This window comes from Corythoichthys intestinalis, chromosome 16 (assembly GCF_030265065.1).
Source record: "Corythoichthys intestinalis isolate RoL2023-P3 chromosome 16, ASM3026506v1, whole genome shotgun sequence".
NCBI classification, from domain to species: Eukaryota; Metazoa; Chordata; class Actinopteri; order Syngnathiformes; family Syngnathidae; genus Corythoichthys; species Corythoichthys intestinalis.
The window spans coordinates 21,654,550-21,671,480 of NC_080410.1; the positions used below are offsets into that span (position 1 = coordinate 21,654,550).

General features: G+C 39.6%; 2 protein-coding genes across 3 annotated transcripts; one reads left to right on the forward strand and one right to left on the reverse strand.

Moving 5' to 3' along the window:
- Nucleotides 1-282: 282 nt before the first annotated feature.
- dhps (deoxyhypusine synthase) lies at nucleotides 283-11,773 on the reverse strand. Its single transcript, XM_057861165.1, has 10 exons — nucleotides 11,587-11,773; nucleotides 10,939-11,147; nucleotides 10,692-10,841; nucleotides 9,513-9,634; nucleotides 8,097-8,193; nucleotides 7,937-8,023; nucleotides 6,867-6,972; nucleotides 6,690-6,793; nucleotides 6,280-6,405; nucleotides 283-3,482 (listed from the first exon to the last, which is right to left on the reverse strand). Exons 2-10 carry the CDS (start codon nucleotides 11,131-11,133, stop codon nucleotides 3,387-3,389), a joined length of 1,083 nt encoding a protein of 360 aa, XP_057717148.1. The 5' UTR covers nucleotides 11,134-11,147; nucleotides 11,587-11,773; the 3' UTR covers nucleotides 283-3,386.
- On the forward strand, nucleotides 11,607-16,923 carry LOC130931933 (guanine nucleotide-binding protein G(I)/G(S)/G(O) subunit gamma-7-like). Of its 2 annotated transcripts, XM_057861167.1 has the most exons (3): nucleotides 11,607-11,771; nucleotides 16,309-16,471; nucleotides 16,584-16,923. In XM_057861167.1, exons 2-3 carry the CDS (start codon nucleotides 16,391-16,393, stop codon nucleotides 16,707-16,709), a joined length of 207 nt encoding a protein of 68 aa, XP_057717150.1. In that variant the 5' UTR covers nucleotides 11,607-11,771; nucleotides 16,309-16,390; the 3' UTR covers nucleotides 16,710-16,923. The 2 variants fall into 2 exon arrangements, with proteins under 2 accessions (XP_057717150.1, XP_057717151.1); XM_057861168.1 differs by lacking the exon at nucleotides 11,607-11,771 and having other exon boundaries at nucleotides 16,034-16,471.
- Nucleotides 16,924-16,931: the final 8 nt, after the last annotated feature.

Here is a 16,931-nt window from a genome sequence, read left to right on the forward strand (position 1 = left end):
CTGCTCGATACTACCTTGTTTTGATTGACTCATAATAAAGTCCATTTGTTTCGGATGCGACGCGTTTAAGCGCTTCTGGGAAGCGTCTGAAATGCAGCCAGTCCGCAACCTGTGTGCACTTGTCACTTGACCTTATTGGCTGCGTTTCACTGCGTTGACGCGTCGGCGCAGCCTGGTGTAAAACCGGGGTTGACTGTTTGGGACCTTTGGGGGGGGGGGGGGGGGGGGGGGCACACCTACAAAGCTCAGCAGCAATATTGCACAACAAAACATAACTAAGCCTTTTTTTTTTTTTAATACCGCTATCTACCCACACTAGCATTGCTATCGACTGGTAGATCGTGATTGACGTAATAAGCACCCATGTTCTAAATAATCCATTTACAGTTACATTTGATTCATTGCAATAAACACCATAAACTAATTTAACATAACTGAACCTGCAACTGCCAATTGGAATTAATTTTAATTAGGGCTGCAGCTATCGATTATTTTAGCAGTCGATTAATCAATGAACCATTTAGTTCAAATAATCGAGTAATCGGATAAAGAACATAAAAAATTAAAATACCTGAGCTGAGCCTCAAAAGGCTCACTTACATAGCAAAATCCGCTAGCTTAAATGCTATGAAATGCCAATGTTTTTTACAATGCTCTTAGCAAATGGTTCAGACACATATTCCCACAAAAAATGGCTAAATATACCTATAAACTAAATTACGAATGCAACAAAAAAAACATTAGCTCAAACAAAAACCTAGTTTATGTTGGTCTTAACAGGGAGCAGATGGATTCAGCCATGTGAAATGAGGTACAATAGAGGGCCGTTTATCCACCCGAATTAAGAAAACTAAATGCAAACACTTTCAAAACAAACCATTACAACGCCACTTTAATTAAACGAATACTCAAAGCAAAAAAATGTAATTTACATCTTTTTTTCTAATCGAATACTCGGGTTAATCGATTGATCGTTGCAGCACTAATTTTAATCACTTCCCAGGTATCCAAGGACTGACACAGCCACCGGTGCACTTTCATTTTATTGTAAATTGTAAGAGTACAAATATAAACACGTAATAAGGTCAGTCATTCACGAGTTGCCAGTGGTCACAACTTTATGTCGAGTTACTCAACACGCAGTGTAAACTGAGGTTGGCATATTTAAATTATCCGACGTTTTGATGGTATTTTATGGAATCTTGGGTGTTACAGAAGAACACTAAAAATATACTCGCACTTAATTAGTGAGTTTTCAGCAAATAAAATTGACCATGTGTCACACAGGAAAAACATGAACTGGTCAATACGTTAATGGTGAACTACAAATAGCCATGGGTTTGGTGTGTTGGTGAAATTCTACTTCAAAGCCACATATTTTCCTACAGACTAGTAGCTTCTCCCATTCCCAGTTAGCAGCACTTTTTTACAGAAGAGGATTAGGGCCATTTAGGAAGAAAAACAAAGGTGGGAATTAATCTTGCCCACTTTTTTTCTTTTCCATACTTTTCATATTAAGGCATTGCAAAAAAACTGAAATGAATTGAAGTTTTGTCTGACTTCTGAGGCTTTAATTATTACATAATACAATACCGCACTGCTGCATTGGAAAGAAGATCACTTGATCTACAAATGACTTGAACGGAAAAAATATTGTATTGAGAAAGAGAACACCGAATTTATTGTGCATGTATCACACTTTGGGCTCAGGTTTTTAGGAAAGTTCCAATATCATTTTTCATTTTGAAAAGCAAAAGAAGGCCAATATATTCCAGAGTACAGACACTTTGAACCGCTGTGTGTATAGTTTTTATTAAAAATTTTAAAGAAGGAATGCACAAGCCCCCCTCAACCCCCCCCCCCTTTTTTTTTTTTTTTAAGTACAACATATAGTGAGTAAGTGGGTTAAAAAAACAACTTGAGGATATAGGAAGCATGATTGGCACAGGAAATATTATTGCCACATCAGACTGATTTATCACATTGGGAAATGACTTGACTTGATTATGTGTTTTTTTCAGCTGAGAGCAGAGAGGAAAAGGACTTTACGAGGATGTATTGTGTCTGGGCAAGTATAAATTGTAACTTCAAGTGAACGGAGGTAACAGTGTGCCATTTCTAACAGTTGTTGATTCTCGCCAGACAATCTAAAAGACCATGTTTACTTCATTTTGTTTATTCATAAGTGAATTTCTCAAAAATGTAAAATGCACTCAAATACTAAAAAAATAAAACAAATAAATACAAGTCTAAAGTTTAGGGAGATTTCAAATTTCTATGAGGTACTGTATTTTAAGAGATCGGGCGATCACATTTAATCCAATTCTCTTTGCCTGGATTTACATCACATGTGCAGGATCTTTATTAAGATTAAATGTCTATATGAATCTAGTATATGCACATTTAACATGGTTGTGTTCTTACTCAATAGTCAATTCTTAGGCTTATTTAATAACAAAGTGCCTCTTATATACCATATTTACATCCTAATTATCGGCCTATATGCATTTTTTGTGGTTGTGATTAACAGCATCACCACTGAGTGTATTCCAATGACGAGTAGCTAGCATTGAAGGATTGTTTACATCGCACTCAAACTGGCAGATATTCACACATATCATTTTTTTAACTACAATTAAAAGAGGCTTGAAGATATCCAATTTCATGCCAGGTTTTTTGTATTCATGCTGCGGCGACACAAACGTGAACTAAGTCGCTTAAGAACAAAAAAATCTGAATTGTGACTTGAACCATGCTGTGTAAATCCAGCCAAGGAAACTCTGAATAGCAAAGAATTCCAACAAGGCTGAGCAAAACTTAACATGCTCGGAGATAAATATTTACATAGTGGAAATAAGACAGGTGAACTGCTATTCAAAGAGTTTCAGACAAAGATTTTAACATGACAAAGCATTACAAGCACTCTTCTTTCATTCATAAATGAAAACAGACCCTTAATTGTTTGTGTACTTTAACAATCTTGCACCGTGATATGATGCTTTACATAATGTGGACAATCATCCGCGCAGTTCATTGTTAAATCAAATAAAATTCAAAAGCGAAATAAATGCAGTTTTGGCTTCATGGCCGCATATTCACTGACTCAGTCACTGGCGCCTGTTAACGGACAACTGACGGTTTCTTTGGTGCATGTTGTGGCACGCAACTGTGTTATTTCAGCCATCCAAATAAGAATAATACAACTTGTCTTAACAAGTCAATATTGGAAGTGAAAGCTAAGAGAGACCGAGCGGTCTCATTTTACCACGGCAGCACTGATTGGACAGAAATGCTGCGGTATTTTAAAAAGTTAACCGGTCTGAAGGGCTTCTTTTACCCCGAAAAAAAAGTGTCTTACTTTAATGAGACAAAGCCCTTCACAGCATTCATTCGGTTTTCTTGCCAGCAGTCAGTTTGTCGGCATGGCGAGCAAAGGTCTCAGCCACAATAAGAGGAAATACTAAAGACGCATCGGCATATACCTGGAAAAAGAAGAAAAGCGGATTTTATTTAAAACATTCATTCGAGTAAACCTAAGTTTGGCAGCTAACCAGCCCAGGTTGCACACTATATTTTACCTAAAATCGACTGGAATAACCTCTGCAGCATTAGACATTATTACAGATGCTGCAATAATATAAGACAGTATATTGTGCATCTTTAAACCAGAGTAGTGACCATAAACTCAACACGTTTGGTGCTGTCAATAAGAAGATACTGCCACCTTGAGGCAAAATTGTTACCCATCTGACAATTGCAAGATTTGCAGTTATCAACAATCAGGAAATCAACTTGGTAACTATCCACCATTACCAGTTTGAGTATTTCAATTAAACATAAACTTTGAACATGATACAATAGTAGATCATCTGTAGTACCACTTATCATTGTCAGCAACAGATGAATGATACAGTGATCCCTCATTTTTCCACAGTTAATGGGGACCAGAACCCACTGCAATAGATGAAAAACCGTGAGGGTTTTTTTTTTTTATTTGTTTGTTTGTTTTCAATGTATTGATTCAGATTTAGCACTGGAAAGAGATACAGTGTGACAAATAAGTATTTAGTCAACCACCAATTGTGCAAGTTCTCCTACTTGAAAATATTAGAGAGGCCTGTAATTGTCAACATGGGTAAACCTCAACCATGAGAGACAATGTGGAGAAAAAAAAAGAAAATCACATTGTTTGATTTTTAAAGAATTTATTTGCAAATCAAAGTGGAAAATAAGTATTTGGTCAGTACCAAAAGTTTATCTCAATACTTTGTTATGTACCCTTTGTTGGCAATAACGGAGGCCAAACGTTTTCTGTAACTCTTCGCTTTGTGTAAAGAAATCAACTGTGGGAGCAATTATCAGAAAATGGAAGACATACAAGACCACTGATAACCTTCCTCGATCTAGGGCTCCATGCAAGATCTCTCCCCGTGGCATCAAAATGATAAGAACGGTGAGCAAAAATCACAGAACCACACAGGGGAGACCTTGTGAATGACCTACAGAGAGCTGGGACCACAGTAACACAATGCGCCGCCAGGGACTCAAATCCTGCACTGCCAGACGTGTCCCCCAGCTGAAGCCAGTACACATCCAGGCCCGTCCGCTGTTTGCTAGAGAACATTTGGATGATCCAGAAGAGGACTGGGAGAATGTTATGGTCAGATGAAACCAAAATAGAACTTTTTGGTAGAAACACAGGTTCTCGTGTTTGGAGGAGAAAGAATACTGAATTGCATCCGAAGAACATCATACACACTGTGAAGCATGGGGGTGGAAACATCATGCTTTGAGGCTGTTTTTTCTGCAAAGGGACCAGGACGACTGATCTGTGTAAAGGAAAGAATGAATGGGGCCATGTATCAAGAGATTTTGAGTGAAAATCTCCTTCCATCAGCAAGGGCATTGAAGATGAGACGTGGCTTGGTCTTTCAGCGTGACAATGATCCCAAACACAAAGAAATAAATTCTTTAAAAATCAAACAATGTGATTTTCTGTTTTTTTCCCCCACATTCTTTCATGGTTGAGGTTTACCCATGTTGACAATTACAGGCCTCTCTAATATTTTAAAATCGGAGAGCTTGCACAATTAGTGGTTGACTAAATACTTATGTGCCCCACTGTACATATAACAAATGTTTTTTCACCCCCCCCCCCCCCGCCCAAGTATAATTTTTTACAAAAAAATATGTTTATGGCGGAAAACACAGACAGGGCTGAAAAATCAGTTTCTGCTCTTGTACCCCTCTTTAAAATAAACTGCTGTATTTTCGGCCAAAAGAATTTATGTGTTTGATAGAATAATATGTCTATATGCTGCCATAGCAGTTTCATGGTGCATTAAGCCCCCGACTTATCTTTAATTTGTCCGTTTGACCCTGATGACCCCCGTTTACAGATGCTACACCACTGCTCTTGTTTCAACCCAGCCATAAAAAGAAGCTAAGTAATTATATTTATTATTTGAAATGTGTCATTTTTAGCTTAGAATCATTAATTGATGTCCAAGTTAAAAAAAAAAAAAAAAAAAAAACGACTTTACAAAAATATTCACCTGCATATTTTAAACTTTTAAACAAATTACGTCACTATGAAAAAAATAGTGTCTGTAAATAAGTAACGGATACCTACCTCATAACTATCGCTTATTCTGCAATATGTCTATTTTAATTGATGGTTTTCAAGCACCTCACCTCAAATGTAATAATTATGGTAAGTATTAAACATGCTCCTGTCCCATCGAATTATTTTAAACAAGAATAAAGTAGTAGAAAAATGCTTGGCTTTATTAAATGCTTCATTGAGTGAGTCCACTCAAATACTCTCAAGCTGCTCAATTACACACAATGAGTTGCAACAGCAACTGTTTAACAAGTTAAATGATGATTGACGCATACGGCGCTTTGAAGTTTGTGTCTCTGGCAACATCAAACCCAAACATCTGTCAATCATCATTAACTTTAAAAAGCAACTGCCTGACAAAAAAAGAACAGGGAGGGAGGGAGGGAGGGAGAGCCTACGTAATCGGCTCGGGACTAGCTCATCTGAATTTTTTTTTTGCCTAACTTTTTAAAAAATCCGCGATGGACTGAGGGCGCAAAGTTTGAAGCGCAAAGTAGCAAGGGATCACTGCACTACATTTTAGAGATTCAAATGTGTTGACAACACACTACGTTGGAATTCCAAAACAGTCAAAATAGAATGCCAATATTTGCTGGAGTGGCATCATCAGTCTTCTTACGTAAAGAAAATTGTAAGCATAAACAGCGGTAAGATACCTTGACAGGTTTGGCATCAGTTCTGATCTTGCCCCAAGACACAGCCTCGTCAGGTCTGGCACCAGAATCCGAACCGTCAAACTCCTGGCCCGTGTTCACATACACACAGTAATCTGCACCATTTCTCTGTAGAAAATATGTCAAAACAAGTTTGCTCATCAACTCATCAACCTTAATAATTCAACCCTAATAATCTTCCTCCAGATAATTCCAAAGAGGATGATGCATTAAATATCAAAAACATGTAGGAGAAAAAGTGACTACTATAATATTCATGGAACATGAGAGCCAATCACAAACCAACAGTTTACTCCCACCATTTGTTGCAAAGACACAGAAATGTACAATCAAGAACTGCGTCAATCCATTAAAAGGCACTTTGGGTGAGGGCGAAAGAAGTGATGAGTTACCATGAGATTGGCATTGGCAATGTGATGTTTTACAAGACCGCCTCCAAGGATGATCATTCCTGTTTTTTTGGCATGTACCGCCTGGCTGTTTAACCTGCGTATATCTACAAAGAACATATTTACATTTAGGAGATGATTAAGTATAACATCTTAAATGAGTTAATTTTTCTGCTTTACCTTCCACAATATCCAGAATAAGACCAGGGTTCTTATAGGAATGGAAGTAAAGCATGTCACCAAGCGAGCCATCTGTCAATGCAGGACTGAATACCGGAATGTTATTCTAATGAATTAAAATGAAACACAAATCATTATTTATTCTGTTTAAAGAACATGTATTTCTTAAGGTCATGCTCAACTGGAATGAGTCAAAGGCATACATTTAGCAACATATCTATCCTTCTTGTAGCTGTAGAATGCACTGCAACGCACAGCGATGTTCCTAATACTATACAGAATGTCTACTTTTCAAAGCTTAATAAAGGGTCAAATTTGACCAAACTTCTTTCATTAATTCAATGGACTTCACCATCATAGAAAAATACAATCACACTAATTAGCACATTGTTAAATTCTCATTGTCAAATGCAATTGAGCCGAGCGTTAGTTTAGGATCATTTTTAAAGGACCTTTTCATAACATGCAAAGGTCCAACTTGTCACGTATTAGATGGATCCATGGTTATTCTATTTCTCATGAAGCTTAGTGATTCCCAACCAATGTGTTGCAGCACATCAGTGTGGCGTGAGAGATCATCAGGTGTGCAACGGGAAATCATGCAAATTCACTTAATCGGCCCAAAAATTATGATTTAATATAAATAATGTATTTTTGTAACCTTTTTCTCCCAGAGAGTGCAAGACTTTTGAAAAAGTAACCATTATTATTTAATATAAATAATGTATTTTTGTAACCTTTTTCTCCCAGAGAGATCAAGACTTTTGAAAAAGTAACCATTCTTCCACTAGATGGCAGAAGCCACAATCAATGTGTATTTATGTCATCATTCCCACAAAACAATAGGTACTTGGGGTTCAACCAAATCAGGATTTCCCACCAGCTAAATACGTGTGAGTAAATTGATCTTATCATTATTTTATTATGTAGTAAAACATTTGTGTTATGTTTTTGTTTAGCGGTGTGCCGTAAGATTGTTCTAATGTGAAATATGTGCCTCGGTTCAGTAAAACGAGAGAGTGGGTAACATTAGTCAATGTACTTTATGAATAATACAACCTCAGACTAACCTTGTATGCCCAATAGTAGACGGAGTCAGTATTATTGATCTCTTTGCCAAGTCGATGGATCATTTTCGAAGGTGTCCAGTTGATACCCTAAGAGTTAAATGAATTTCTAGCCATCAACAAAAACAGTTTGTAAACAGTAAATTACAAGTAAGAGACTCACCTCTGTGTTTTGCTCCAGCAGCATCTGATCCAAGATGGGTATGAGCCAGTCTTCAAACTTACAGTAGTTATCATTTGGAACAAGTAGGTTCCCAATTCTTGAATCAGAAAAAAATAACGGAGGTGGGGGAAAGGGAGATGCTTAGATACTACAGAGAAAGATTAAAGAGAGACTTGGATAACTTACATTAAGGCAGCATCTTGGAAAATTTGCAGCCAGTATCCCGAACTAAAGTTAAATATACTGAAGTCTACCACTTAATGTTTGCAGTTTAGACATTACGTTATTTGCATGCTATAAGTGTAGTATGACATTTTGCCACAACACTGTGCCAAGAAACAATAAAGTCTTGCGGGCCAAATCCACAGCAGGAGTTTGTTCACTTGCTCAGCACCCCCGACCTACTTTATTTCATGACAGGACCTGTGTCACAACATTACACAACAATATTTTAACTGCCGTTAAAAAACTACCGTAATTTTTGGACTATAAGGCGCACCTGACTGGATAATAATAATAATAATTTGACACGAAAACATCATTTGTTCATAGATAAGCCGCAGCTGTCCTTAATGTATTATCAGATGTCCTCACTGTATTATGACATAATTACACTGAATAATAATAACCGGTAATACTTTATTTGACAGCGGTGTCATTAGACTGTCACATGACACTGTCATAAGCATTAATGAATGCTTACGACAGATGTCATTAAGTGTCATCCGGCAAATGATCTCACTTTTGAATGGATGTAAAACATCCCGAATGTACATAAATGGCATTAGTGACAAAAGTTTCTGGATGATACTTCTACTAACTACTATCTGTCATAAGCATTCATTAATGCCCATCACAGTGTGCTGTCATAATTATGACGCCAATCAAATAAAGTGTTCCCTATTAATTCAAATAAATCAAGAAATAAACCGCACTGGACTATAAACTGCAGGATACAAAATGAGTGGAAAAAGTAGTGGCTTATAGTCCGAAAATTACGGTTCTTCTTGAAAATACTTCTTGTCATAGCGCTGAATCTGATTCTTGTAATTAGTGGGAATTTGATGCTTATTCCTCTTCACCAAACTAGTCCCATCTTATAACTGGAGCCATACCTAAATTTTTTTTACTTATATCAACTCTGTAATGTTGTGGTTGCCATCATCACAGAAAAAACCCTTCACAAAACAGTAGTTTACTGCCTCATTGCAACCTATTGCACAGAGTGCGGTCACCTGTACTATGAACCCATAACTTAAAGAGGACTACTAATATTTACCTCAAATGCAGCCTTGCAAAAATGTGTAACAAGACAGTAACTGATTCGCCCCCTCAAAAAATGTATATGAAAAATAAAACATTTTTTGTCCAGTCTCTGTGCAGTTTGTACATGTCAGACAGCTCCTCAAAACCAACCTGTTAATTCCTCTTAATCGAAGCTCCTTGCCAGGTAGACTGAAGTCCCCAAGGTAGGTGTTAGCCAGGCACTTGATAAAGTCCTCCTCTATGCCACCTGCTGTGGTTACAACCACATCCACCTTTAAAAAGTCAACAAAACATTTTTTACATAAAAAGGCAAGTTAAAAAAAGAAATATGGCAGAAAACACTAAGGTGAGTTGAAGTTCCCCTCTGAGACCCCCAATTTGGCCAACTTTCAAAATTGACCGATATTCATGTGTGGTACATCATTAGAAAGCTTAAAATCTCAATTTTCTGGGGGAAGAAAAATTTTGAACAGGAGGGCATCTAAGTTTTTTTTTTAACAGCAAAACCCTATCTGGAGGTGAGATGAGATATTATCGCATATTTACCTTGTTTCGATCCAAAAACTCCATGTAGCATGTATCACTGAGTGTCAAGACACAGCTGTGAATGGCCAGAGCTGGATTTTTGGGGGATTTTATGGGTGAAACACGGTACTATAACAAGGGAATGCAGAAATCGCAGACATCAAGGAGCGGTCGAGATTTTCTTTTTCATATATTTACGCTTTTAAACTTTTTTTTTCAATTTTTCTTTGTTGAGATCGATTGTCATCTAACATATCAAAGAAAATGCGACAGTAACAAAAAAAATACAATTAAGCGATAGTTATGAGGCAGATATCCGTGACTTTTTACGGACACCGTTTTTTTCATTGTGACATAATTTGTTTAAAAGTTTAAAATATACGAGTGAATAATTTTTTTTAAGTCGTTTTCTTTTTTTAAATTAAATATTAGACATCAATTAATGATTTTAAGCTAAAAATGACAGACATTTTGAATAATAAATATAAATAATTACCTTCGTTTTATGGCAGGGTTGAAACAAAAGCGGTTGCGCAACGTCTGTAAACGGGGGTCATCAGGGTCAAACGGACAAATTAAAGATAAGTCGGGGGCTTAATGCACCATGAAACTGCTATGGCAGCATATAGACATATTATTCTATCAAACACAACAATTCTTTTGGCTTAAAATACAGCAGCTTCTTTTAAAGAGGAGTGCAAGAGCAGAAACTGCTTTTTCAGTCTTGTCTGTGTTTTACGCCATATCTCTTTAATAATACTGTAAGACATTACCAGTTCCATATGTCACTAAGAGTGGACGTACCATTTTGTGTTCTACCAGATATCGGATGCTCTCCCTGACTCCAGAGCTGATGAGGTTTGAAGTATATCCTAGGAAGATGGTGCAACCTGGGCGGGATGGCATGTCACCAGAGTCGTTTTCCGCTTCAACTGTTTCAAGACGTTTTTCGATCTAGAGACGAATACATAGCAGTCTAGCAGAAAAAAATCATCTAAAAACTACCAAAGGTGTATGAGTATGCATACAGTATATATTGTAAACCTCTCACCATGTGGTTGACTTCCTGTATGGCCAATGCTAGGCTACTGGCTTGGAAGCCTGTGGTTAGGTAGGACTTGAGCAATTCCTGGAGATCCACGCCCTGGTTAAAGTCGTAGCCTCTGATCTTTGGTAAGTCCTCGGGTAGGTCGCTACTGGTTTTAAGTACAGCCTCAAGGGCAATAGAAGGGATCTTTTCTGCCATGTCTTTGACTACACCTGAAAGACGGAAGAGGCAGTCCAATGCAATAGGTGAGTATTCTTTACTCATTGACAGCCACTAACGGTGATATAGGTCCAATCATATAGCTCTTTTCTTCCTTCTGCTGTGAATTTACATTAGTTTATCACTTGTAGCCTTCTATCCATTTGAACCGGGATGGCTGCCAACCCTCCCAGATCAACTGGATTGGATGTCTATCGCCTTCAATGGTAACCAATGAGTATCTGTACTTCTAAGGCAGCGTCTTGGAAATTTTGGTGCGAACCGCCTCATCTAGTATTACATTACCATTAATTTCTTATTTTGTTTGCCTCGTGTAGCGGCAAAACATTACCATACTTCAACATGTGGTTTAGTTTAGCAAACACAAGCTAAAACACGCTATGTCCAATCGATGGCAAAAAAGAGACAACAAGGGATACACATTTCACACACCTTAAAAAGACGCTGGGGAACGCGGTGCCTGGAGTGTAAGCCTCTCACAATTTTATGTGTGGTTTCCACTTTTTGTGTTTTTAGATATACGGCACCACTCAAACGTGATCGACAGAAATCTGTGACAGCACGACGGAAACTGGAACAGGACAAACTTGATACAGCTTCTTCTTCGTTGCTTTCTGGTAAACTTGTCCAACAAGCCATGAACTCACTAGTGCTTGATACTTAAAGTTGGACTACTCTGAAGTCCTTAAAGGTGTTTTAGATGGTAGCTTAGCATGTAATGCAAAAGCTACCATCTATAAAAGTCCTTTCTGTATTTGTTTTGTTATACAAGTCTTAGCACACAGAATGAGATAGGTGTCCAATTCGTTTTAAAAGGAGGATCTGGGACAGCACCTTGTAGTTAGCAATAAACATTTAATCCATTGCAACACAGATGGAGGGAATAATTGAGAATCTTTCAGTGTCATTGACTGCACTACACGTCCAGCTAATTTTGACTTGGTGGGCTGGCAGGGATTATTCAGCCCTCCCCAATGAGTTAAACCAGGAGTGTCCAAACTTTTTGCAAAGGGGGCCAGATTTGGTGTTGTAAAAATGTGGGGGGCCGACCTTAGCTGACATCCTTTATGTAGAACAATATATTTAATCAAATTTTAGCAAGCCATTCTGTGTGTCACATTTGCTTTATTTTTATTTTTTAAATTAATTTCAACAATCTCGCAACTAGCCTTTGTGGCATTCCCTTTCGACTCTCGGGCTCTTGTGAAATGCTGCAGCTGTAAAATTAAACTAGTTTCAAGTTGCTTGAATTTCTCGCTACGTATCTTCTCTGTAATCTTGTCGTACAGGTCAGCGTGTCTTGTTTGGTAATATCGCCTCAGATTGAACTCTTTAAAAACAGCGAGTCTCTTTGCGAATGAGGCAGACAGTTGATGCGTATTTTAGTGAAGAAATATTCCAATTTCCACCTATCCTTGAAACGTTGGCCATCGCAGTCAACTTTTTTTTTTTTTGATTGTCGTTATTTTAGAAAATTGGGAATAAAGGGTCACCCGGGATAATGTTGTTTAGAGTGCTGCTGCCTTTTAGTGGGTAAATGAGGAGCAGCATTTAGTGTGTAAGCTACTTCATATGCTGGTAGCAGTACTGCTGACCAATTTATTAAGCCTGTGTGCGGGCCAGACGTTATTGATTTTATGACAGAAGCTGGGGGCCGGATGAAATTTGACAAAGGGCCGCATTTGGCCCCCGGGCCGGACTTTGGACATGTCCGAGTTAAACGGATCAGACTGTTGTCGTCAATGGCACTGAAGCATGATCAGCCCTCCCTCTCAACCGCCCCAAAGTCAAAATAGATTGGGTGGTGCCCCCTGGTGTCATGCCTTTGCTCAGGCAAAAATGCAGGCGGGCTGAACGTCAATGGAAAAAGGACAAACTCCATGTTTCTTTGGAATTGCTGAGGGACACCTTGGCTGCCTATCAGGAGGCCCTAAAACAGGCCAAGTCGAATTATTTATCTTCTATTATAAATAACAGCTCCAGCCATCCAAGACTGCTTTTTAACACAATTGACTCTGTTTTAAACCCGCACCCCACTGTCTTAACTGATGTGTCAGGTGCCACTTGTGAGGAGTTTCTCGCTTTCTTTCAAAACAAAGTCTCTTCGGTTAGGCAAAATGTCTGCAATTCGGGTATCTCATCAGATAATGTACATCCTCCAGAACTGCTCACTGTTTTTGAACAATTTGATCTCCTTTCATTGTCATCTCTATCTGAAATAGTTAGTGGCATGAAACCCACTAACTGTCCGTTAGATATAATTCCATCTGGGCTTCTAAAGGAAGTCTTTAGTTGCCTCGGACCAAGTCTGCTGGCTCTTATAAATAACTCTCTCAGTACCGGTTCTGTCCCAGCTGCCTTCAAACAGGCTGTAGTCAGACCCCTTCTTAAAAAACCCCATCTCGACTCCTCCGTGCTGTCCAATTTTAGACCCGTCTCCCACTTGTCTTTCCTTTCTAAAGTTTTAGAAAAAGTTGTTTTTATTCAATTGCAAACATTTCTAGAGACAAACTCCACCCTCGACAAGTTTCAATCAGGCTTCAGGTCCAGATATAGCACTGAGTCAGCACTGTTAAAAGTGCACAACGACATTGCCCTTTCTGTAGATAATGGAAACCCAGCAATCCTTGTTTTACTAGATCTCACAGCAGCATTTGATACAGTCGACCACACAGTCCTTGTATCTCGTTTAGAACACTTTATAGGTATCCGTGGTAAAGCTCTACAGTGGTTTAAATCATACCTGGAACATAGGACCTTCTCAGTAATGATTGGGGACTTTTCCTCCTCACAAACCTCTCTGTCTTGTGGGGTGCCACAAGGCTCCATTTTAGGGCCTGTTCTCTTTGCACTCTATCTCCTACCTTTAGGATCAGTTATAAAAAAACATAATATCTCTTTTCATTTTTATGCTGATGACCTGCAGCTGTATCTCCCCCTGAGACCCAACGAACAAACTGCTCTCACTAAATTAATGGAGTGCATATCTGATGTGAAGCAGTGGCTAGCGCAAAACTTTTTACATCTTAACGAGAGCAAAACTGAATATATTACTTTTGGCACACCTTCTATGTTAAATGCCCTTGAGCCCAACCCTGGCACTCTGGCTCCCTTTTTTAAAACACATGTTAAAAATCTCGGAGTGATATTCGATTGCAGGCTCAACTTTGAAAAACAGATTAGTTCTGTTGTAAGAGCAAGTTTTTTCCAGCTCCGTCTCTTGGCCAAAGTGAAGCCTTTTCTTACTCGCCACGACCTGGAAAAAGCAATTCACGCTTTTATAAGCTCAAGGCTGGATTACTGCAACGCACTTTATGTTGGTCTTCCCAAATCCTCGGTTTCTCGTCTCCAACTTGTTCAAAATGCTGCTGCTCGATTTTTAACAGATACACCTAGACGTGAACATATTACCCCCGTGCTATCATCGCTCCACTGGCTTCCAGTCCATTTTAGAATTGATTTTAAACTTTTACTGTTTGTTTTTAATTCTATCAATGGCCAGGCTCCTTCTTACTTATCAGAAATTTTAACCATCCGTAACTCTGGCAGGAGTCTTCGCTCTACCGGCCAACTTCATTTGCAAGTCCCAAGGTCCAAACTCAAACAGTGGGGAGACCGATCTTTTGCGGTTGCTGCACCCAGGTTATGGAATAGTCTTCCCCCTGAAATCCGCACCACTACAAATTTGGGCCTTTTTAAATCTCGTTTAAAGACACACCTTTTTAGACTCGCCTTTCCCCAAGATTAGTTTAGCCTGGTTTTATTTCTTTAGGGTTTTTAATGTTTTCGGATTTTATCTGTTTTATTGTTTTGTTTGCTGTCTGACTAATCGTGATGCGTTGTTTCGTTTCTTTTTTCTTTTCTTTTCTTCCTAATGTCATTGTATAATACTTTCCTGCCTTTTATTTACTATGTGCCATGTTTGTCTTTGTTGTAAAGCACTTTGGGGACCTTTCGGGTTTTGTAAAGGGCTATATAAATAAATTTGATTGATTGATTGATTGATGCCGCGCACCCCTCCTGGCCCGGGGATGGGTTGGGTGGGTTGCGCCTCCATCCCCTTGGTCTGTCTCTGGCCCTGTCCGCCTCTCTGGACCGCGGCGGCTGCCGCTGCCCTCCTGCCGGCGGGGGTCGTCAGCAGGGCCTCTTGGGGCCCACAGGGCCCTGGGCGGGGCTTGCTGTCCCTTGCCAGTGGGGTGGACATCCCCTGATCTCCGGCACTTGGCGTAGCACCAGCTCGGGGTGCGGGGTGGGCGGTTGCGCCGTGGGTGGTCTGGGGCGGGGGTTGATCGGGGCCCTGGTGCTTCTCCTGCCCAGCGGCCGGTGGTTCTGGTGGACGGGGCTACTCCCGCGGGACCCTGCCTCTTAACTCACGCGCTCCTCACTTCGGCACTGTAAATATCTTTCACCCTGGCACATACTCATTCATTTCTCCGGGGAGAGTTGGGACGGGGCCATACAGTCCCGGCCCGGCTCCCCCGTTTTTAATGCATCACACACCAAGGTTGTGGGGATGGTTGGGACCTGTTGGAGGGGTGGGGTGCCTCACGGTTACCTCCTCACGGCAGGCCTGGCCATTCCTGCACCTTTTTTAATGCACCACACACATCATACGCCACAGGAGGGTTGGTGGTGCGTCCCCTCTTGCCATCCCTGAAGGCCAGTTGATGGGTGCGCGAGTGGCCCAGGGGACCACCCTGGATTTTTTCTGTGTGAAATCATGGTTTACGTTAGTAGAACACAAAGCTATTCTTTTTAATAAATAGCAACTGTTGGATACTCAGGTTAATTGTATCTTCTGCTGTCCATTAATTGTTCTGCCTGCACCAAGGCCTATATATTCCTCTCGAGCATATAGGAGAATCAAGTTATAGTTTTCTTTTCTTTTTAAATACACTATTTATAGTGTTAACCATTGTGCTAAGAAATTGATTTCATTTTTTTAAATTCACAAACAGGCAAAAACACTGCTAACCTGTTAATTGACAACAAGTTTACATTTTTCAGCCTATTCTATGAAACTTTTTTATAAAGGTAGATCTATTTTATCCAGCCATCCTTTTGAAGGGTTGTGATCAATGTGACCTTTCTACATTGCCCTTTAATGTTCAAAGAGCCTTTCCACTCCCGCCCAACATATAAATACAAATGCAGTGCAGGTCGAGAAGGTATACGCTGAAAGCTTTTCAGGCTACATCCAACCAGAACCGAATACTGTGGTCAGCTCCTGCTGAAAATGAGTTGCAGCAACAGTCTCGCCCAGGTGCAAAAGGTGGTGGAACAGCTTCGGATAGAGGCAAGCATGGAGAGGACAAAGGTATGTGCTCTTGTTTTTAGAAGACTCCATCATCTTTGATGATTTGCAGTTTGAACCGCTGCTGATTGACATATACCGTCCTTGTGTAAATGTCTGTCCACCTCTGTCCTAGATTTCTTTCACTGCAATAGACTTGGTCCAATACTGCCTGGACCACAGGCGCAGTGACCCTTTAATAACTGGCATCGCCGCCTCTTCCAACCCATTCAAAGATAAGAAGTCCTGCGTGCTGCTATGAGATGGCAAACTTTGACATCAGTTCATCAAATTAAGCTGTCATTTTATGTTAACTCCTTGTACCCATGGAAAATTTGAAACTGTGAATTAAATTGAATGCTCTGTGAGTGAAACACATCTTTCATTTGCATTGTTTTAGTTTGATAACCTTGAAAACCAGCTTGACTTGCCATGTACAAGATAAATGGTGAAAGTCCGACTGGCTTGCCAGGCTATTATTTTG